This window comes from Tenrec ecaudatus, chromosome 9 (assembly GCF_050624435.1).
Source record: "Tenrec ecaudatus isolate mTenEca1 chromosome 9, mTenEca1.hap1, whole genome shotgun sequence".
Lineage (NCBI taxonomy): Eukaryota > Metazoa > Chordata > Mammalia > Afrosoricida > Tenrecidae > Tenrec > Tenrec ecaudatus.
The window spans coordinates 72,723,809-72,746,818 of NC_134538.1; the positions used below are offsets into that span (position 1 = coordinate 72,723,809).

The 23,010-nt window shown below is 43.5% G+C and overlaps 1 protein-coding gene across 2 annotated transcripts in view; it reads left to right on the plus strand.

Moving 5' to 3' along the window:
• Positions 1-23,010, plus strand: part of DPY19L1 (dpy-19 like C-mannosyltransferase 1) — a 106,220-nt gene that overhangs the window by 25,553 nt on the left and 57,657 nt on the right. For both annotated transcript variants that reach the window (XM_075558198.1, XM_075558199.1), the window contains exons 5-7: positions 887-1,007; positions 1,591-1,684; positions 19,918-19,975. In XM_075558198.1, the coding sequence (XP_075414313.1) occupies positions 887-1,007; positions 1,591-1,684; positions 19,918-19,975 (273 nt within the window). The remainder of the gene's footprint in view (positions 1-886; positions 1,008-1,590; positions 1,685-19,917; positions 19,976-23,010) is intronic.

The window sequence follows — 23,010 nt, forward strand, 5'->3', positions numbered from 1 at the left end:
GGTCCGTTCTAGACCACTAGTCCCTCCAAGGGACAAAGACAGGAGGCTTTCTGTTCCTGTCAACAGTCCTGCTCTCAGAAACCCACAGGGCACTTAGTCTCTGTTCTGTAGAATTGCTCTGAATCAGAATCCACTCGATAGCAGTGAGATTGAAAGTTCTTTTGAGTAGCTCCAAAAGGGTTAGATTACTAAGAGCAAGGTCTGAGAAAGTTGAGGCTATCTGCTCCTATAAACATTTACAGTCCCTGGAAATATACTGCAGAGGGTCACCGAGCCTGTATCAGTTTGATATTTGTGTATTTTGGGTTTAATAGCCCCTAAAGGCCTGGCAATTTGTTCCCATAAAGATGATACCCTGGGGAACCCTTTGGGACAGTTCTGCTTTGTCACATAGGTTCATGGTGAGTCAGCAGCAATTCTTTGGTAACAAGAACAGTAGGAAGACTCCAAAAGGCTGGCAGTTTTAATCCGTCCTGTGGGGCAGGGGAAGAAAGGCCTGATGATCTCCTTTCATAAAGATCACAGCCAGTGGAGGACCCTGTGGAGGAGTCTCTTTCGTAACACACAGGGTTGCTATGATTGTCGTGGACTTGAGGGCTGTGAGTTTGTGTTTTGTTTCATTCAAAACACACTTACCTGCTTAAATCTTACTGTATGTCCCGTCATAAGCATTCCATAGCTTTAAAAAAAACCTTAATAGTCCTTGTTTCTGACCAGTTGGAGACTGACCAGTCAAGAATGGCCAGAATCTGGGTAGGGGAGTTTGAGGGTTCTTTTACTGGATTTACAGACAGTCAGGTCTGTGGTTCAGGAAGGGAAACATTTAAGACATATTTTTGTAACAGAAGTTTAAGCATCATGTCTTTATACTATCTTTTTTGACTAGGTAATCTTAGCCAGCTGGTACCGGATATATACAAAAGTAATGGACTGGATGGGTGTGCAAAGCAAGATCTGCTGGACGGTCACACGAGGGGAAGGACTCAGTCCTATCGAAAGCTGTGAAGGCAAGGTCCTTTCTGCGCGCCTACTCTGTTACCCATTGCGGCATCTTCGTGAGATAAAAACCCAATTATGATACAGACAGTAGTGATTTTATGTCCATGGGTTTCCCGAGTCAGGAATTTAGATAGGACGCAGCGATGTAATAGTCTCTCTTCTCCTTTCCTGAGTGAGACGAGGGTCTCTGCTGTTTAAGCTTGAGTATCAGGGCCGAGTGAAATGAACTTGGATCTCTTCACTCACATCTGGCTTCTGAGCTGGCATGATGACTTTAAGGTTTCCCTACAGGTGACCTTCTTCTGTGACTTGCACTTTCATAACATGGTACCTAAGGATACTCAGGCTTCTCACATAGCAGCTTAGGTCTGTAAGAGTGCCTATGCCGGTGACCAAGCTGGAAACTGCATGGCCTTTTAGGACCTAGGCTTAGAGCCATTTAACTTGTAGCTTTGTTTTCAAAGCAAGTATCTTATCTATGTTCTGCAAGTAGCGTTGCAAATTCTTTTTCAAAATAGACACATTTTAATAAAGATCGCTAGACACAAATGACTTTATTGTTGGTAATTTATGTTTTGTTTATTTTTAAAGGATTAGGAGATCCTGCTTGCTTTTATGTGGCTGTAATTTTTATTTTAAATGGACTAATGATGGCATTATTCTTCATATATGGCACATACTTAAGGTAAGACATTAGCCTGGGTTTACAGTTACCGGGTGGCACTAGTAAAAGTAGTGAGATAATCATAGATATAGTTGTTTTGTTTTATAGCAGTCATTCCTAAAATTAGCTGCTTATAGGTATAAAATTATTACCTACTTGAATAATTTCATCATTGGCATTGCCAACCAGACCTAAAAATAATTGAAAAGCTTAGATAGAGCATGGTAAAGCGACTTCATAAATTTTAAAGAATCATAGATATTTGAGCATAAGCAATCTGTACTGTTTACATAAAATATGAAGGAACAGTCCATCCATTATAAAGCAGTGCTAATAGCTTTTGCTTTCCAAATGTTAAAATGACAAGCAGATCTCTGTGTCCCTGGGTTTTGCATTCATGGAATCATCTAACTGCGAGTTGAAATTTTTTCTTTTAATTCCCAAAAGTAAAACTTGAATTTACCCAGCACTGAGCTCAGGGAACAAAGAGATGTGTAGGCAGACCCTACTGTAGGCCCCCTTTTCCGTCAATGACTTTTGTAATTGAAAGAATTTGATTTTTAAAAATCTATTGCAGTATTCAGCGATAGTTTCCTGCAATGCTGCTATGTAACCTTTTCCTCAGAAGCCAAAAGGTAGAATATGTGCTGAAGAGGCTCTGAGGCTCTAGGTGCAGTTTCTCTCTCCAGCACCCCTCCTCTGGGCATTGCTTGCTTCCCTCCCTTCTAGTTCACCCCCTCCTGGTGTAGGTGCATCCTTTGTTTCTGTGAAAAATGGCACCTACAGAGCAATGAGATGGTCAAAGCTGTCCCGCAGAAGCTGAGAGTGGGAGCGCAAGAGAGCTTACAGTGCTATTTGCATAGCATTTACATTAGGTATGATAAGTAATCCAGAGATAATTTAAAATTTACAGGAGGATGTGCTTAGGTTATATGCAAATATACCATTGTAGATAAGGGACTTGAGCATCCATGGATTTTGGTACCCCCGGGGGTCAAGAAAGTAATCCCCCATAGGTACTGAGGAATGACTGTGTATTCTACACAGATACTTGATATCTGGTTGATGTAGCTCACTGCTGAGCAACATTAGCAAAAGGACCAGCAAATTAACTAATGGTTTGTGTCTCTTTTTCATCCTCCTCCTTGGAGTTTTTTACACTGTATACTTTTTGGGATATTTTACCTTTTCTTCTTTACTGCTGATTTTTTTTGTGGTACAGTATTCTGAGCATATGTGTTCAATTTTCCATTTCATATAAAGAGTTTGCCTCTGTTATTACTTAATTGTTTTCGGTGCTTTGCAAGTGTAGTATTTTTCATTTAGGGCCTCAAAGTCCAGTTGAGTTCCTAGCTCAGTGTTTGACTACAGAGCAGGTGTGTGATAAATGTTTATCAGCTGAGGAGGTTGTCAAAAGGTTGATCTAAATTATATTTGCGTATAGATTTAAGGCTTTTTGATGTTAATAGTCTTTCTCTTGACTTAGTTAAAATAAAAGAACTGTCATAGAGCTATCTAATTGGAGGAGGTTGAAATGAAAATTCGTGATTAAAAGATGAACTTCAAGGTTTTCTCTTGGAAACAAGACACGTGCTAATCACTTCACCAAAGGCTTGTGGTCCTCAGGAAAGAAATGTGACTGGAGAGAAAGCAGCCAGGGACCCAGTGTTACTCCTGATGTGATCAAAGATCGAGAAGCTTGGTGGGATAGATTCCCTTTTCTGAGTATTGCCTCCCTGGTTTATGCATAGCTTTATCTGATTTGAGAGAATAGAGTTTTAAGAGAAGTTAAAATAGGAAACATGGCTTTATTGCTAATTTTCTATCTACATTTAGTCCACTTTTGTAATGGAAAGAATTCAATTGAAAAAATCTATTAAACTGTTCTATAATGTTTTCTTCTACGGCTGCTATATAACCATTTCTTCAGAGGCTAAAAGATAAGAATATCTGCCGAAGAGACTGTGAGGTTCTGGTTTGGGTAAGATGACTCTTACTGTGCCGCATGGAAGATACATTCTCAGTCAACGCATAATGTGATTTCCCTTGTAAAGCTTTGTGCTTGGTTCTAAGAGTTGGACAGTGTGAGAGACGGAGCAATGGTGGCAGTGTGTGCTAGAGAGCAGCACCAGAGTGCTTAGATTTCAAAAAAAGGGATTAGGTTTCTAGAGGCTAAAGAAAATTGTTCTATTATGGAATTGTTTGATTGGTGGAAAAGGTGATCCTTGCTTGGTATACTTTGGACGTGCTATCTGGATCACCTAGACCCTGGAGAAGGACTTCACACTTAGTAGAGGGTCGGCAAAAAAGAAGACCACCTTCAATGGGATGGATTGACCCAGTGGCTAGCTACAGCAAGCGGCTCAAGCATAACAACTGTGAGGATGGGGCAGGGCTAGGCCGTGTTTCCCTCTGTTGCACACAGGGTCACTCTGAGTAAGAACCGACTGGACAGAAACATAACAACAGCCCGGTAAAACTGTAAACAAGGGGCAACCAGCAGAGCAGTTTTACTGGGATGTAGGCTTTGAGGAGGTATTCAGAGGAACATTAAGGTTAAAAATCCACATTAAGGTGGATATGATTAAAGACTCATGCCAGGCTGATTTGAACCCTATTCTGAAACAAGTGAGTGAGATCAGAACTGTGTCTGGTGAGTCAGGAGTTGAGCTGAGCTATGACCTACGGGAACTCTCAAATGTGATGCATTAGGGGGTTCAAAATCAAGTTGTTTGGGTCCAGCGTTTTTCTTAATAGGGTGCAAATCAGAAGGTGGTAATAGAGTGCACTGCACTTAATAAGGACAGGCATTATGTAGAGAAACTTCTGGTTTATTGTATATATTTGTATACATGAATGTGTGCCAAGTTGAAGGGTAAATGCCATTTTTTTACTGTGCTCTGATTAAAAACAATCGTAAGTTACTGTGTAGAGCAGGGGTCCTCAAACTTTTTAAACAGGGGGCAAGTTCACTGTCTCTCAGACCCGTAGGAGGGCCGGACTATAGTTTAAAAAAACAACTATGTAAACAAATTCTTATGCACACGGCACATATCTTATTTTGAAGTAAAAAAACAAGTGGGGCAAAAACACCCAGCGGGCTAGATAAATGTCCTCGGCTGGATAAATGTGGCCCGCGGCCGTAGCTTGAGGACACCTGTTGTAGAGTATTATGAGGGACCAGCTTTGCTCAGAGTATTCAAGTCTTTTCACATAGCTGTTTCTGATTCTCTAAACTCCAAGGGATGCAGCTTGTCCCAGTTCTGCCCACTTTACTACCCCGTGCTTTGTGCCTTTTGATGCAGCCCAATTCCAATGTGAATTCTTGACTTTGTGACGGAGGTGAGACTGCCCCATAGGCATCAGAAAGGGGGCTGGTGGAGGTTTCTAGTTGTAATCTTTACTTGAGCACATTGCTGTTTCTCCCAGAGAGCTGTGGGTGGGTTCAGGCTGCCAGCCTTTTGGTTAGCAGCCGAGTGCTTAATCCGTGTGCTACCAGGACTGTTCAGAAACTCAGAATGGCACATTTTTAGTTCTCTAACTTCCCCTTTGCTGTGCCTTTGGACTGTTCCTTTACTTTGAACGATCTCTTTAAAACCAAACCCAATTAGTGATGTCAGCATCAGCTGTCCAAGGCCAGTTTTCTGTGAGGCAGAGAGGGCAGACATGCCTCCAACCTTAACCAATTCTGACACCAGCTGTTGTAGTCACCACCCAGAACCCACAGAACATGAACATGCGCCCATGACATTTTGCACTGTAGAAACCACTCAAGTTGAATGTCTGTTCTCAACCCCTGGACTGACTCCATTTATATGCATGTGGTCTTGGTCCCCTGGCAGGGTTGATCCAGGAGGCCAAGGCCCCAATCAATCATCCATTGCTTAACTAGCCTTGCTTTTGTCCCAGGCCAGTTCAGAAGGATCTTTTCTCTCCTCCACAATCGCATATAATTTCTTACATCCCATTTAGCTATAACCAGTAACAACCAAAGCAGTTATCTACGAATCAAGAGTTTTACTCCTTATGCCTATTCGTCCTTCTCACAAAGCCCCACCCTTCCCTGAGACGGAGCCATCTAGTGAGCCCTGCTTCTCCGGTCAACTAAAAAGAAAACAAAAATATCATCTGGCTGGAGGGAAGGGAACCCATCATCCGCTGCCCAAGGCCAAACCCTAGGAGTCACACATACCTCCACCTCCCGGCCTTCTCGCCAACTCTGACACCAGTGGTTGTCCCCACAGCGCTCATCTTCTCAGCCGCATTTAATACGTCCTGGCAGAAGCAACATAGATCTAACACACTGAACGTGCTCACATTTGGGATTAGTTAGGGCATTTAGCAGATTACAATTTAGGATAAAAATGCTCAAGATACATTTAATTTGGCAAGAGCAGCCTCTTCTCAACCGTGTTCATAGAAGTCTTCTCTCTGGCTCTTGGTCCCCCAGCCACATGATGCCCTGGGCTATGTCCTGCTCAACCAGTGTTACACAGCTCCTTTCACTCTCCCGAGAAAGGCACAGAGAGCCCTCCATTCAACCATAAGCTCCAGGAGTCAGGAAACCTAGCTCTCCCAAGACCCTAGAGCAGGGGTTCTCAACCTGTGGGTCACGACCCCTTTGGGGGTCAAACGACCCGTTCTTTCCCAGGGGTTGCTGAGATTCATAACAGTAGCAAAATTACAGTTATGAAATAGCAACAAAAATAATTTTATGGTTGGGGGGGTCGCAGCATTAGGAAGTTTGAGAACCACTGCCCTAGAGGGGCTTACCGTTACTTGCTCCACTGGCCAGAAAGCCCCCACTCCACTCTGACCAGCGCTCTGGCTCTGGTGCCACAGCCTTCTGCCCCTGGGTCAGATTCAGTGCACAGGTATCTTGGGCTCCAAAAGACACACTCCCCTCCTGGCTTGTCTCCATTGATGGTAGTGAGATCCTCCTTCCTGTTTCTGAGATGGCTCATTTTAAACCCAGCAGGATGGCAGTCTCCTTGTTCCGATTTCTCAGTGTTGGCAACCTCTTAACTATCTCACAGCTGGGTCTGCTCTATCCTCCCACCTGCTAATATCCTCCCTCACTTCCTCTTACACAGACCATCAGGAAAAATGGTTTGGTAGGAGTTAACAAAGACTGTGGCTAGAAGCACCATATCATGTAAATAATGCACTGCACTGCACTGCACAAACCCAGTGCCTTTGATTCCGATTCTATTCATAGTGATCCTATAGGACAGAGTAGGATTGCTCTCTTGAGTTCTGAGACTATGACTCTTGGTAGGACTAGACAGCCTCATCATGCTCCTGCAGAGTGCTGCTGGGGATTTGAACTGCCAACCTTTTGGTTAGCGGCCCAAACTAAAACCCATTGTGTCACGAGGGCTTCTCTTTTTATTCTAACGACCTCTAAAGGCACGCTAAACCCAGGGTTCTTTCCAACACCACCCATCCCCAAATGAGCTTAAAGTTTTTGTTATATTCTCAGGCAACCTTGACTATTTATTTATTATTCATTTTTTTATTATTCCTTGTGGGTACATGTGTTTTAGTTTAATTGTATTCCTGACTTTTATTATTTTGAATAAAGAATTCTCTCACATCACTTTTTTCCTTCTTATTCTTAATTTTAAATGTTCTTCACATGCAATATTTTTAGAGGACTCAAATTGCTGGTTAGTTTTTAATGTTTTCTTCCTCGAGGGGTGGATTAGTCACCCTTCTAATTTTATAAGCGTGGATAAAGTGTCAGACATCTTAAAATGTGGATTACAAGTGAAGCAGGAGGGTATCTGAAATGGTGTTTAGAGTCTTTCTTTAAGTGATGTTGCATTGAGAAAAGAACCTTGTCTAAGTGCAGGCCGATGAAACGTGCGTCTCAGTTTAGAAGGCTGTTTGTTTTAAAACAAGGTGGGCACGCCAGTTAATGCACCAGGTAAGCCAGGCCTTTTCGTCAGAGTGGACTTTTAAGGAAAAGAGAAACCAGCCAACTGGTGAAATGGGCTCAGGCAGCCAAGCTCCAACTTGAGATGAAGTTAGATTGTTATTTTGTCTTTTTTTTTCCCCCACAAATACCACCTACTCAAGCTGTGTCTCTTTCTCTGGAATTCTCCTCCGCGTCGTAGTATTTCATGAAAATACCTGCCGGCAGTTCTTTTTAAAGCAGTATTGTTAATTCATAGTTACAGCTATGCATTTCATCACATACCCTGATGTGCCTAAGGCACAGACAGACAGTTTCTGGAGAGCTGTGTCTTACGACCCGTAGTTTCTGTTCTCTGTTGAGGAGGGCACCTAAGAGAGTCATGAGCAGGCAGTTAGGGATTTCCCTGATTGGGGGGGAAATTCAGAAATGCCTGGGTAATGAAGGTCTCTTACTGATAAATGCTTAAAGCGTTTTTTTATTGGACCCCAGGGACAAATACGAAGCAGATAGTAAGTACGAAACCTTTCTTTCTGTGCAATTTAGTTTGAATTCAGATTTATCCTGGAATCTGGCGTTGTCTCTGGTTACGTCAGTGTGCATTATTGATGAGCATGTGCAGTGGCCCGATGATGATTGTTTAACTGTCTTCTGAAAAGTAGAAACCATCCTGATTGGAAAGCATGTGCACAAACAATGATAGCATCTCTGAATAGGGTGGCTTGAGGGGGTCATCACACAAATACTTCAAACCAGTTTAAATAGAAGAGTGTCGTACTCAGGTCCGATGCCTCACGGCAGCCAAGGGCAGGAAGCTGTTGCTAGGGCCAGTGGAAGTCTACGCTGAGAATTTGGACGTCTTTACTGTTGAAGGGGCGTTTCTGGGTGGTGCACACGCACTGCTAGCTGAGTGGGCGGGGCGTTGAGTTCACCTAGAGGGGTCTACTTCCCCAGAAGCCACCCTTTGAAAGCCTGTGCAGCACAGTTTGATACTGTCGTGTGTGGAGTTGCCATGGGTCAGCGTCTACCCAAGGGCAGCCGGCATAACGTAGTTATTGAAGGCGGCCTGTCCTTTGGCGTCATCTGTCACCTCCCTGCCTCCTATTTCGTTGTTTCCCATTTCTGACAGAGATGTATGTGTGTTGTAGTATTAAATGTCTGTTATTTTAATCTTCCCACATAGCCTGGGTTTGGAATTGAAAGGAAGACAAAACTAGCCCTGTCTTGCAAGCATAAACATCCTTATTAACGGAAAATCAATTTACAACAGAAGGTTAAAAAAGAGAGACGTCCTATTGGAAGATGCGCTCTTAAGGCCCATTCATTCCTCTGTTGGTGTTCCTGCCAGTTATCCTCTGTGAGTCACTGATTCTCCTCCCCGCTTGGTTCTTTTTCATCTGCCTCCATGTTTGTGTTGTCCCTGCCCCCTCACAGGACAAGTCGGAAGCAGGCCCTTTCAGCTGGGTGTTTTGAACAGGTGTTAGTAGAGCTTCCGGAGGAAGACAGGCATGAAGGGCAAGCCTGGCAAGGCACTTCTGAAAACCAGACCGTGAGAACTGGATGGTCCGATCTGCCCCGATCCTGTGGATGGCCCAGGACAACTGGGCAGCCTTTGTGTCTTTGTGCTTGGGGGTCGCCACAGATGGACTGGGACCCAACTTGACACTGGCTAACAATAGCGCACTGCCAGTTACTGTGAGCTTTCTTGGCATTTGCCCATATCACAAATACCTTTTCAGTAGATGAGTTGTCAAGCTTTCCCTCTCAGGTTCCATACTGTGCCTTAGACTTTTTGCATATTAAATACATAGAGGCATGACATTTCTGTGCCAGGCTCTAGTCTAACATCATCAATGCATTTAGTTCTCATGAGAGCCCTATGGGAAGCCCTTTTATTCAGCGAGGACACTGAGGAACAAGGAGTGAACTACCTTTCCCCAGACCCCACAGCTAGTTCCTTTCAGTGTAGAGATCTGAACCCAAACAAGGCTTCAGAGTTTGTGCTAGCCCCCCTCCCCCCGACCATGCTGTGTCTAGCTGTATGGAAATGTTGTGTTCTTTTCAATAGTAACTAAATTATCGTCAGCTTTAGTTAATGTGTATTTAAAGACCTTGAATAATGAAAAATGTAATTGTTTATTTCATTTCCAAAGCTTAGCATTTATATTCAATAGTTTCATCTAAAATATTGCTAAGAAAAATGGCAGTAGGAAGGATCTACATTTTCCATTCTCTTCTGAAGTGTAGTTCATTTTATAAGGGTTGTGGGGTTAGCAGGTTTTGTTGTTTTTATTGCTGCTGTTAGGGTGCTCTGTGCCATTGACCTGATTTTAACTCTCAGCAATCCTATAGCAGAGGGTAGAATTGCCTTAAGGGGTTTCCTGGGTGGATGTGTTTATGGGAGCAGTTTTCCTGGCCCTTTCTCTTGAGCTGCTGAGTGCTTTCTTTCCTTTATATGTGTAGTATCTAAATACTATGAATTGTACTTTGGAATGGCACTACTTAACAGGATCTGGCTTTTCCTCGTCCTCAGCTTTCATGCAGGTGATTGTGTAACCATTTTAATGGCTTGCTCATCAGTTAGGTGTGCTTTTCCCTGACACCTTACACCTTCGTAAGGAAAGGAGCACGTGGGTACTTGCGGCTCATAGACCTGCACATCTCCTTCTCTTCGTCCCAGAGCTCCGTAGGCATGGGGATTTGTGATTATTTCGGTCTGTTTTTCTTAGCCATTTTTCTTCCAGTGGTTTTCTAACCAAAGTTATGCAGTTTTATTTTACTAGTGGTGGATCAGAAACCCTATGTAATCTTATCTGGAACAAGCACATTCTCACACAGTTTCCTGAACAACTTTGTGTCCTGCTGATGCGCTCTTGACTGTGGTCTGCCCTAAATGTGTGTGTCTCCTCCTCAGTGGATTTGGTTTCTTGTGGCTCTCTAGATAGCGCTCCCTGCTCAGTGAAGGGGAACAAATAGTGGTTTATTGACAACTTTGAATTCTTCCCAGGATTAACAATGGCCTAAGATTTTGTTTCCCTGAATGTCTATACTAAGTTCCAAGCCTCTGACAGAATTCTGAGTTTGTAGTTTCCTTCTGCCTCCAGTACTGCGTCTGACCACTGCTGGCAGGTGGCTCCGGACTCATAGGGACACTATGGGACAGAGTAGCTGGCCTCTACAGGGCTGGCAAGACTACTTAAACTCCTTATTGTGAAGAGGTGGAGTGTTACAGACTGGATCATCATTTTTGCTTTCACTTCACTTGACTCCTGTCTGTCCTCGAGCTTAGCCTGTTACTTCCCCTTCCCTCCCTTCTCTGTCCACCCTGATCCCCAGCAAAGTCTGTGTCTTTTGGTATGAAAACTCTTTTTAAGTTTATTTAGACTGTAATCTTTACAGAAGCAGACTGCCACATCCTTCTACATCTTTCTACCACTGAATTTCTGGTTAGCAGCTAAGTGCTTAACCACTGGGCTGTCCATCAGTGTACCCCTATTATCCTGTTTGGATTTGGCTTGGTTTCTGTTTTTTACATCAAAAGCTTGCTCAAAACCTGGTAATCCTTTACTTGCACCACTGTAAGGTGGGTGAGACTTACTGATCAGCAGGTTCTATTATGAACTGATCACATTGTAAGCTAGCGTTTGGTGGGGACATCTAGCCTCCTGCCATCTTGTAGTTCTCTCACTTAGTCATTTCAGTATCCAGCAGATAGGTGAGAGAGTCGAGGTACATTCTGTTCTAAACTAGTTCAATGCAGGATGGGGGACAGTTCACCATCACCCAAGCTTCTGCTCTCGTGATGTGAGTATACTCGCTGAGTGAAGGGTTAGTACTCCCTGCCCCTCGTCCCCACCCCCTTTCTCTGAGGTTTCTCTGATGAACAGTTTCCTCCTAAATGTAAAACTTTTCTGTATTCCTGCTCATGACCCACTGCCTGTTGCTCAGTATCCCAGTGATCACTGCTCCGCTTCTGCCCTGGCCCTTCCCTTCCACATCCTCCGCTTCTCTCTGCATTGCCAGTCCTGCTGCTTCTCAGCTTCTGGGGTTAACAGCCTGGCCATCCTTTCACAGACCCAGCGAGGCAGACTGAGGATAGCTGCTCTTCCTCATAATGAACCAAGCAGTCAAACAGGACAATAGAGTTTTCCTGGGTTTTGACTCTTCTTCTTTTTTTAGTCTTTGGGGTTTCAAAGTGGCTTCTTTGATACCAGAGAGCATTTTTGTTAAAGCTACATTCTTTTTAGATCTGTCCCCCAAGGCCTGGAAGATGAATCTGTATGTCAAAGCTACCTTTTCATTTTGTTTAATGCCCTCCTCTCCATGAACTGGATATTTTATTGTGAATGTAACCTGCTTTCTCTGTGAACCAACCCAAATTACGTGCCAAGTATGGCAGTATCCCCCCAGGCATGGTGATCGGTTCTTTACTAACCTCTACTTCTCCACCCATTTTAAGGAAAGGGCAAATTTCTTTTGCTGATTCTGCTTCCATTATTTTATGTGGTGCTTTCTTGTTCTTTATTTTTTTTTAAGTCAAGCATTTACTGTTTATACATGATGGATTTTTGACTAAAAGCATGGCTTAAATAGGCTGTGGATTACACCAGCTCTAAACTTTCCCAGCTACATCATTTTTTGAATATTCTATTAACTTGGCCCACTTGCACATCTCTCATCAGACCCATTTGGTCTAACAGTTGTGTATGAATATTTAAAAGGTAAGTATTTTTCTTCAGTGTGAATGAACTGATGAGCATTCTTGGTCGAGTATATTAGCACTGCCTCTCCAACAGTTGCCCCTTTTCACATCTCCACTTTCTTCTCTCACGCTTGTTGCTCATGCCTTACCCCTGGGAGATTCCCTGGCTTAACTCTTTCCTACCTCCGAAATCTACTTGGTCACGGCTTTAGTTACCTGGGGCTGCTCTCACAGAAATACCACAAAAGGATGGCTTAAAAAAAAAAAAAAGATGGCTTTAAGAAACCAATTTAGACCAGGTATAAGGCATCATGCAAAAAAAAAAAGATATGTGTGTGTATGTATGTGTATATATGTGTATATGTATATATGTATGTGTATATATGTATATATATATCATATTAAATGAAGGGGGAAGTGCAGAGTGGAGACCCAAGGCCCAAGTGTCGGCCAATGGAGATCCCCTCATAGAGGGGTTTAGGAGAGGAGATGGGTTAATTAGGGTGTGAGGTAGTATCGATGAAGAACACAGCTTTCCCCCAGATCCTGGATGCTTCCTCCCCCCAACTACCATGATCCGAATTCTACCTTGCAGGGCTGGATAGGACAGAGGCTGTACACTGGTACATATGAGGGTTGGAGGTACAGGGAATCCAGGGTGGATGATACCTTCAGGACCAAGGGTGTGAGGGACGATGCTGGGAGAGTGGAGGGTGAGTGGGTTGGAAAGGGGGAACTGATTACAAGGATCCACATGTGACCTCTTCCCTGGGAGAGGGACAGCAGAGAAGGGGGGAAGGGAGACTCCAGATAGGGCAAGATATGACAAAATAACGATGTATAAATTACCAAGGGCATATGAGGGAGGGGGAAGGGTGAGGGAGGGGGGGAAAAAAAAGAGGACCTGATGCAAGGGGCATAAGTGGAGAGCAAATGCCTTGAGAATGATTGGGGCAGGGAATGTATGGATGTGCTTTATACAATTGATGTATGTATATGTATGGATTGTGGTAAAAGTTGTTTGAGTCCCTAATAAAATGTAAAAGAAGAAAAGAGAAAAAAATGATTAGGGCAAAGACTGTACAGATGTGCTTTATACAATTGATGTATGTATATGTATGAACTGTGAAAAGAATTGTATCAGCCCCAATAAAAAATATGTATAATTAAAAAAAAAAAAGAAACCAATTTATTTATTATGTTTAGGGCTGTAACAATTTGAATTCATGGATCTAGCTCTAGGCATTCTCTGTCGGGCCTGGAGGAAGTTCCTTGTCTTTAATGGGATTCTATTCCTGGATGATCCTTACCTGGGTTGGCATTTTTCTCCAGCTATCTTCTCTGCTTTCTTGCCTAATCTCTTAAATTTATAAAAGATAGTGACTCAGTATACACCCAATACAAATCTTCACTCATTAGCATAACAAAGACAATCCATTCTCCCAGGAGATTATAAACCATTGGCATTGAGGTTAGGATTTACACATGTATTGATTTCTGTCATTTTTCCACTCCTCTCTTCTCTCATAATATCTCCTATAGTATTGTCCCAGCTCTGCCACAAGTAATGCTCTCCCACCCCCAGCCCACCCCCGACAATTTTGCACACCACACTGCTGTTGGTGTGCACGTTGAAGTTGAGGAACTCGGAGGAGAAGATACATAGCTGGAGCACAGAGTGTGGGCCTGGCAGGAGAGTGGTGAGACAAGAGTCTGGGGCTACACTAAGTTGAGATGTATTTCACAACCATCACTGCCCTCGAGTCAAAGCCGACTTAGTGACCCTACGGGACTGTAGAACTGTCTCTGTGGTTTCTGGAAACTGCACCTCTTGTGGGAGTCGAAAGTGGCTGGTGGCTTTCAGCTGCCTGCCTTGTGATTAGCATCCCGGCACATAACCAGCACGAACGCTCCTTCAGTGTTTGGATTTGATCCTCAGAACAATGGAAGCCTAAGACCAATGCAAACGATAGCTGTTTGCTGGCTTGACCTGATTGCATTCATGTCCTGTGAAGACTGGTCCAGTTGTCTGGGTGGAAGAGGATGGCAGCCTCTGCTAGAACTGTGGGTGTGGGGATGCACAGACAGGCGGGCAGCTTCCAAGATGTTTGAGAGGCTGAATTCCAGGACTTTGTGACTGATGGGCATTTTTGTGTTTGGGTTCTTTAATTTTATAGCAGCACTGGCTTGCATAATGGTGTAATTTTCTCCCGCAGTGCTCAGCAGAGCAGAGTCAAGATACTTGAAGTGCCTTTGAGTATGGAGAACAGGTGTGAATAGGAGGAGCGAGCTGGAATGCTCAGTGTTGACAGCTGTGAGGTGGAAACAGAGACATGAGCTTCCAGGAGCAGGGCTTAATGGAAGGTCCAGGGTAGAGGAGAGGTAGTGGTTACCATGGAGGAAGGTTCCCAAGGACACAGTGGCAAGTCAAGCCATGTAGCAGCTGGGTCAGAGCAGAGACGCCACTGTACAAGGGACTGAAGGTTTGTGGGACCCATGTCTTAGCTGGTGGCCAAGGGCAACAAAGATAGGAAGAGTGGTATGTTTGACACCAGGTCCCCAATAAGTGAATGTATATGTGGTTTTGATCCATTTCCACGTCTCATATTATTTTGCTCTTTGCCATGGTCAAACACATTATCAGGCCACATGGCACACACAAAGATGAATCTGGAAGTGCACAAACTGCTGAGTGGACGAGATCATTCAGGCATTTCCATATCCTCATTTTCTTTCTAAAGCATTTACACTATAATAAGAAAACCAACCGAGACGGTGCATTTCAACAGCGATGTTAGTAGGTGGAGAGGATGGAGGAACACACCATGTCTAACATCAGTGAGACATGAGATCTTGCCATCCTGGTCTGGGGAGCTTTGTTTTAAGGAACAACAGATTTATTTTTCCTTCTGGCAGTCCCTGGTACTTTCCGTATTCTTCCCCAAACCATAAAGCAAATGCATCCGTTCTACATATTATCCAGCTCTCACTTGCGTGTGAGGCGATGGAAAATACCATGACTTGGATCAGGCGCACCTCAGTCCTCAAAGCTCCATCCTTTGCGATCAAACCGTAACCTAAATCCACTCCCACTGAGCTGTGTCCAAATCATAGTGATCAAATAAGACAATGTATATCTTTTTTTCCAAGACTGTAAATCTTTTTTTTTTTTTTTTTAAGACTGTAACTCTCTATAGGAGCAGAAAACCTTATCTTTCACCCTTGGAATATCTGGTGGGTTGGAACCAGTGATTTTAATAGCAATACCTCCCTCCACTCCCCCCCCAAAAACCCAAACAAAACCCTAAACTCGATGTCATTGAGTTGATTCCAACTCATAACAACCCTATAGAACAGGGTAGATTGCCCTTTGAGTTCTGAGACTAACTCTTTACAAGAGTGGTAAGCCTCATCTTTTTCTCATGGAGTGGTTGAGGCTATCAAAATGTTAGCAGCCCAGTGTGTAACCACTATGCCAGCAGAGCTCCGTCAGCATCTGAAAGTAGACATTACTTAATGTGTTCAACTTTGCACGTGTCATCATTCTCTTATAAATATAGATGAACGTCTCAGTGATTAATGAAGATCACAAAATTTGACAGTCGAATCTGTATAACTTAAAGAAGGTAGGAAAGAAGAGAATTGCCAAATTATTAAACTTCAAAGATGAGAATAATTGTAAGATCTTTAAAATTTTTACCCTTGTATTTTAAATCTAAGGAATTAAAAGGTGGATGGCATGTATAAGTAAATGTGGTAAATGGTTAACAATTTTTGAATGTTGTAAAATTTACAAAAGAGGAGCTTTGATATTATACTTGGTAGTAATATTGCAGATGAGACTTTATTTTCACACCATAGGGAATGCTGAAGTGCATCATTTGATGAACTGTAATGGAAAGATACTGAAACAGTGTCAAGTGTACTGATTAACGTAGTGTGCCTGCATAGAACAGGATCTGTGTGATAGTCTGTGAAGCGTGCAGGTAGGGGTTGGACACTCCGATTTACTGATGGGCATGGTGGTTGTAACTTGGAGTATGGTCAGTGGATAGGGTAAGTCTTGTTTTCCATTCTTAAGAACAAAAAAACAAGCCCACTGCCATTGAGTTGATTTCCATCTCCTATAAGGAGCAGTAGATCTTCACCATCTCATCTTTTCTGCAGTGTAGCTGCTGGGTATTAACGGCCAACCTTGTGATTAGCAGTTCACCAACCTTGAGGCAGAGAGATTATAGGATAGTGTAGAACTGCCCCTTTGAGTTTCCCAGGCTGTCAGTCTTTGCAGCAGCAGAAAGCCTCACCCTTCTCCAAAGCTGGTGGTTCGAGCGACTGGCATTGCAGTTAGGGGCCCAGTGTATAACCCACTGTGTCACAAAACATATAACAACAACCAAACGATTCCGCCTCATAGCTGCCGTAGAAACCCTTTGAGTTTCTGAGACTCAACCTTTCCTGGAGAAGCCGGTCACATCTTTCTCCCGTGGAATTGCTGGTGGGGTCAAAGTGCTGACCTGGCAGTTAGCAGCCCAACACATAACCTACGCCCCCACCAGTGCTCCTCGGCTATCACGGTGGTTTTGACTCTGACAGCGCCCTGTGTTTCAGAAAACTGCACTTCCTAGGACCCCCAGCTCTGTGACCTTTGGGAAGTAGATGTGGAGTCTTTTTTCCAAGGAGCCTGAGTGGGCTTGCATCAGCAACCTTTTGGTTAGCTGACTGTCTCATTAAAATCCTTGGTGATTTCTTACTTAGGTTACCTGTCACATTCTGAAAGTATTGAAGTATTCCACTACGATCAGATTTTGTGATATTTGCTATGTATTTCTAGAAGTCTTAATGTTTTTGGTAGGTGACTGCTATGTTGTTTGTCCATAAAATTTTTATATAGAACTAAATAAAGAGACGGATACACAGTGCAACCAGAAAGGTAGGCTTTGCATCATACAGATTTCAGTCCTTCTCAAGCTCTGTGTGTATGAAAAGTAACCAGAGCCGTCTTCCTCTCCCAAACTGGGCATGGCTGGTTAAGATGCTCTTGTGTATAAATATAAGTTGGTGAAGGTTAATCTAAAAGATGTTGAACCTATGTGATCACAAGGTGTTGATGGGATCAGGTGTCAGGCATCAGAAGACCCCAAACAAAGACCATTTTGAAGCGAACGAGGGGTGGGGAATGGACCTAAAGCCCATCTGTAGACAATTGGACATGTCCTCACAGACGGGTCTCAAGGAAGGGACCAGCCAGCCAGAGGGCAGTATAGCACATAGGAAACTCAGAACATTCCTCTAGTTCAGCTGTTCTCAACCTGTGGGTCACGACCTCTTAGGGGGTCAAATGACCCTTTCACAAGGGTCGCCCTATTCATAACAGTAGCAAAATTGCAGTTAAGAAGTAGCAACGAAAATAATTTTATGGTTGGGGGGGTCACCACAACATGAGGAACTGTATTAAAGGGTTGTGGCATTAGGAAGGTTGGGAACCACTGCTCTAGTTCTTTATGGTCCCTCCCCCACATCATGACCCCAGTTCTATCTTACAAATCCAGCTAGACCAGAGCATGTACACTGGTACAGATAAGAGCTCTTGACACATGAATCCACGAGGATAGGGGAAAGTTGGGAGGAGAAGGGGGAGAAAGAGGGAACTGATCACTGTGATCAATGTACAGCCTCCCCCTCCTCCCCAGGGGGATGAACAACAGAAACATAGGTGAAGGGAGACAGTGGACGGTTGAAAATAAGAAGATAAAAATACTTTATAAATTATCAGGGGTTCATGAGGGGGGAAGGGAGGAGCTGATACCAAGGGCTCATGTAGAAAGAAAATGTTTTGAAACTGATGATGACAACGTATGCACAAATGAGCTTGATATAATTGATGTATGGATTGTTATAAGAGCTGCCGTAAGAGCCCCCAAGAAAGTGATTTATTTTAAAAATGTTGAAAGTGAAAGTATTTGGAGGAGGGAGACTTGTTCATCACATATTAAAATATACTAAAGGCAGACTGGCAGACATTCCTAGTAGAGTGACGGATGGATGTGATGGGGAAATCAAGTCAGGTGAGGGGAAAGGGAGCATACATGTCTGAGAAGACCAGCCCATGTCTGTTGGTGGAAAAGGGGGGAGGACCAACTTCTTTTTCTTTTTTTTAATATATTTTATTTATTTATTTATAAACATTTTATTAAGGACTCGTACAACTCTTAACACAATCCATACATACATCAATTGTGTAAAGCACATCTGTACATTCTTTGCCCTAATCATTTTTTAAAACAATTTATTAGGGGCTCATACAACTCTTATCACAGTTCATACATATACATAGAGGACCAACTTCTTAGTGGGAGGGAAAGTGATACACTTTTAAGGACCCTAAGAGGGGGAGTGTGCCAGGTACTATCATCCCAATAAGCCACATTGACCCGAGTTTCTGTAAACCCCTGGGGACCTAGACCAGGTGCCATAAAACCCTGGGACATTGAACCCCACACCTTCAAGGCGCACTGCACGCTGCAGAGACCATACCAGCGGGATGCGATGTGGAACCACCACTAGGTGAACTGTACCTCAAATCACCTGTAACCTGAGTACTTACATCCGAAACTACAGAGTGCATGAAGAAGCAGAAGACAGCTATACCAAGCGTTCTGAATTCTGGACTGTCAGCAGGCAGGCAGACTTCCTATTTACATACTACTACAGTGCCCTCCTTACTCTATTAAGATATTATTCTGGCAGACCTGTGTCTGATATGGTCAGTTACTGTGAAAATAGCATCCAGTCACGTAAGGATTTATTCTGTGTAAGTGAATAATCCATGTATTGTGATACATAGTTGACCTACACTCGTTCAACCTCTCTTTCTCAGTAGTGTCCTAAAATTAGTACCAAGAGCTAACTAGTGACACTAAAAACAGAAGGTCCTTAAGCTCTATGGAGATGACTGGTAAGATTCTCTACCATACGTTAGCAAAGATGCCTGCAAGGTGACCCAGAGGCAGATAAGGCTAAGGAATACTGACTCTAATTCAGACTTTTCAAGTGTTGATTGTTGATACACGTTTGCAGGTGACAGTATAGAATTAGAACTTAGAACCAACTTAGGACCCTTTTCTGCACTTCCTCGCCATCCTTTGCCTAGTGTCTATCATTATGTCCCAAGGGAAGTAGTTTGAAAATTCGTAAACTTAATGAAGAAAAAAAAAAGATAAAACAAATGATCATATATCCTCGAGTATAAACCGACCAGAATATCAGCCAAGGCACCTAATTTTTACCACAAAAACTGCATTAAAAATGTGCTGAAAAACTTGGCTTATACATGAGTCTATATATGTACAAGTAAAATGATAATTCAAGATGCGTTTAGTCTGTGTTAGTGTGTATCTCTGAGCCCATACGCTTTGAAGATGGAAAATGACTCTTAAAAATGAAGCTTATTTTGACTAAGGATACTTTGGTGGAGGGTGGGGGGAGAAGCAATTTTGTCAATAAGAACAGTCAAATTCTAGTGTGGCTAATATCTTTTGTAGTACTGGAGGCTTGTCATGTGATACTGTCTCAGTGCTTTATTAGTATTGACCTGAGTTTCTCTTTTGAATTACATTTTCTTGCCCTCTCTTCCAGTGGCAGCCGATTAGGAGGCCTGGTTACCGTGTTATGCTTCTTTTTCAATCATGGAGAGGTAGGTCGTCAAAATCTAATTTCCAACTGTCTAGGAGATTTTCCTTGTTCAAGTGCAGGTTTCTAGTTTGGATAGTCCAAAGATACTTTGTAAAAGTTGGGGAAGATATTACATGTAGAGGTCTAAAGTTCTTCTTTAAATTTAATCCCTTATAGTACCTTTTAAATGTTTGATGTTCTTATTTTGACTCAAGTCCAGAAGACTAGCATTTATTTTAAGGTAAGTGCTCATGGCCATTTAATCTTTTCTGTGATGCAACTCTTAGCGATTTGAAGAAGTACAGTGTGGTGCCAATTCTGTATGTCATTTTAGAACCATTTAGAACTATTGCTCCTAACATTTTAGGAGCAATAGAAATAAGCCAGCTGTAGATATGGTTAATTTCTTTGTGTGGAGAGAATCTTGTATTGTAGGAGCTACCCAGTATGTTCCTATTTTAATGTATCTATTTTTATATACTTTTAAAATATCCTTTATATTTTATTATAGTTATATGTATTCAAGGTTCTAAGGACCTTTTGTATAGAACAATGTTATAAAAAACGTAGACTCTTGACAGCAGACTTTTAAAAAATGTGTTGCCACTGAAGTGATTCCAACTCTTGGCTATCCCATCTGTTAATATGGTAGACCTGCTCCATATGGGTTTCTTGGTTGTAATCTTCATGCAAACACATTGACAGGCCCCTTCTTCCAGAATATTGCCAGATGGGCTAGAATTGCCACCATGTAGGTCAGTAAACTAGCAAATTCCAGTCTCTCAAAATGATGCTCACTGCCACGATTTGATTCCAATTCACAGTGATGCTGTCCCTGTGGGTTTCCGAGAGTCACTCTTTTTAGAAATGGAGAGCCCCGTCTTTTTCTGGGGTGCCACTCTCACTGCCGTCTAGTCATAGCCACCGTGTAGGACAGAGCAGAAGTGCCCTGGGGGTCTCCAGTGCTGTGACACTGTACAGGAGTAGAAGGCCTTGTCTTTCTCCTGTGGATCAGCATGAGGTTTGAACTCTGAACTTGTGGCTAGCAGCCCAACTTGTAATCACCTCACCACTAGGGCTGCTGGGTGCTACTCTAGCTTGGTTCACAGCTGAGCCCTGCCAGTCAGGGCCTTTGTGATGTGAGCAAGCCATTTCTTCTGTCCAAGGTTTAGTTTCCTCTTTGCACATCGTCATAACAGGGCTAGCCCTCTCAGAAGGAGTTTGTATGTGTCAAAGTGACTGGAACAATGTCACATAGCAACTGCTATGTGCTAATTGACTTAGTTCAGATTAAAATCTTAGTGGTGCTAATTAACTCCTCCCACTAAGTTATTCATAGTCTTATATGAACTTCTTGCAATCTATCTGTCTTGATTTCTTTGGTGATACATTTTGTATGAAAGGAGAAGAAAATAAGGTCAGCTTGCTTGGTGTAAAGTGACTTAATCCTTTCATGTCTTTATGCATTAAGCAGATGCAATATTTTGAATATGCACATTATAAAGCTTCAAGAGTAGGCATACCCAAATGGGGGTGCAGAGTCAAGGTTGAAGTTTTAAAAGTACGTTTCAGTGCGCTACGAGTTGGTATTGCACTAGTATGTCCTTAGTCGTTGGAAGCTGGAGCGGCCGGGTGGACTAGAGCGTCTGACAGACGGTTGCAGCAGGACACCAGTCACTGGAGGCGGTTGAGTTCTGAGCACAGGGAAGAGTTGCTTGGCTTTCGTGACTGTGGATGCTGCACGTTGCCGCAGGGTGAGCCTACAACACTGTGAAGCATAGATTCTGAGAGACCGGCCTCTGGAGTGGAAAATAGCGGCTGCATACTGGAAGGAAGGAGCAGTGGAGGTTAAGGAAGGGAAAAGGGGAGTATTGAGAAATGTGAAGAAGCCATGTGACAGTATAAAGATTGCTCTCTGTGACCAGAAAGGCCTTTTGCGATGCCCTCTGTGGTGGTGTTGGTTGGCTTGGAGTTGATTTCAAATCACAGCGACTTCCTGTGACCTAGTAGAACTTCCCTCTCAGGGTTTCCAGGCTGTAATGTTTGTGTCGTTCGCCCACTGAGCTGCTGGGGTGGGGATGGGGGTGGGGTTCCGACGTCAGCCTTTTGCTTAACCACTATGCCACCAGGATTTCGCCTGAAAAATAAATGGAATGCCTTTGCTAAGGCTTAAAAAGACTGTAAGGAATGATGTTAATGCTGCGTGAGAAAAGGATAACATCAGGATAATCTTAGGCTGATGCCAGCACTTGTCTGTCAGAGAAACTGCATTGTATGAAGAAGGAGGAAAGCTTACTTGCAACCTGCGGTGTGCAGATGGCACAGCCTTGCTCATGGAGCGTGAGGAGGCATGCTCTTGGAGGCTGGGATGCCAAGACTTTGTTTCCTGTACTTTGCACCTGTTGTGCGGTGCGACCAGTCCCTGGGGAAGAGCGCGGTGCTTGGTAAAGTGGAGGAGCAGTGAAAGAGAAGAGGGCCCTTGACAAGCTGGATTGACACAGTGGCTGCAACAGTGGGCTCGGGCCTACCAACAGTTGTGGGTATGGCGCAGACCAGGCAGTGCTTCATTCTGTCGTATGTGGAGTCACTGTGAGTTGGTGGCACCTGACAACAATACTACATTGATGAACTTACAGGTTCCCTTTCAGCTACTTGCAGGAACCCTGGTCGCACACTGGGTTACATGTTGGCCTTGAGGTTACCAGTTCCATATCACCATCTGCTCCTCAGAGAATAATGAGGCTTTCTGTTCCTGCAGAGTTAATAGCCTCCGAAACCCAAGGGCAGTTCTCTCCCTGTAGGGTCACCAGGAGAGAGAGTTGACTGGATGGCAGTGAGTTTGGGTTGGTTCAACTGCTTGAAGCCCTGATGGCACTGTGGGGTCAAGCCTTGGATGGCCAACTGCAAGGGCTGCGATCCAACCCACTCACCACTCCTTGGTGAGAGGTGAGGTCGCTTGCTCCAGGAAAGAATTATAGTCTCAGAAACTCTTGAGTAGGGTCTTGGCGAGTTGGAATGGACTAGATGGGGCAGGCTTTTGGTTCAATGACTTGGTGC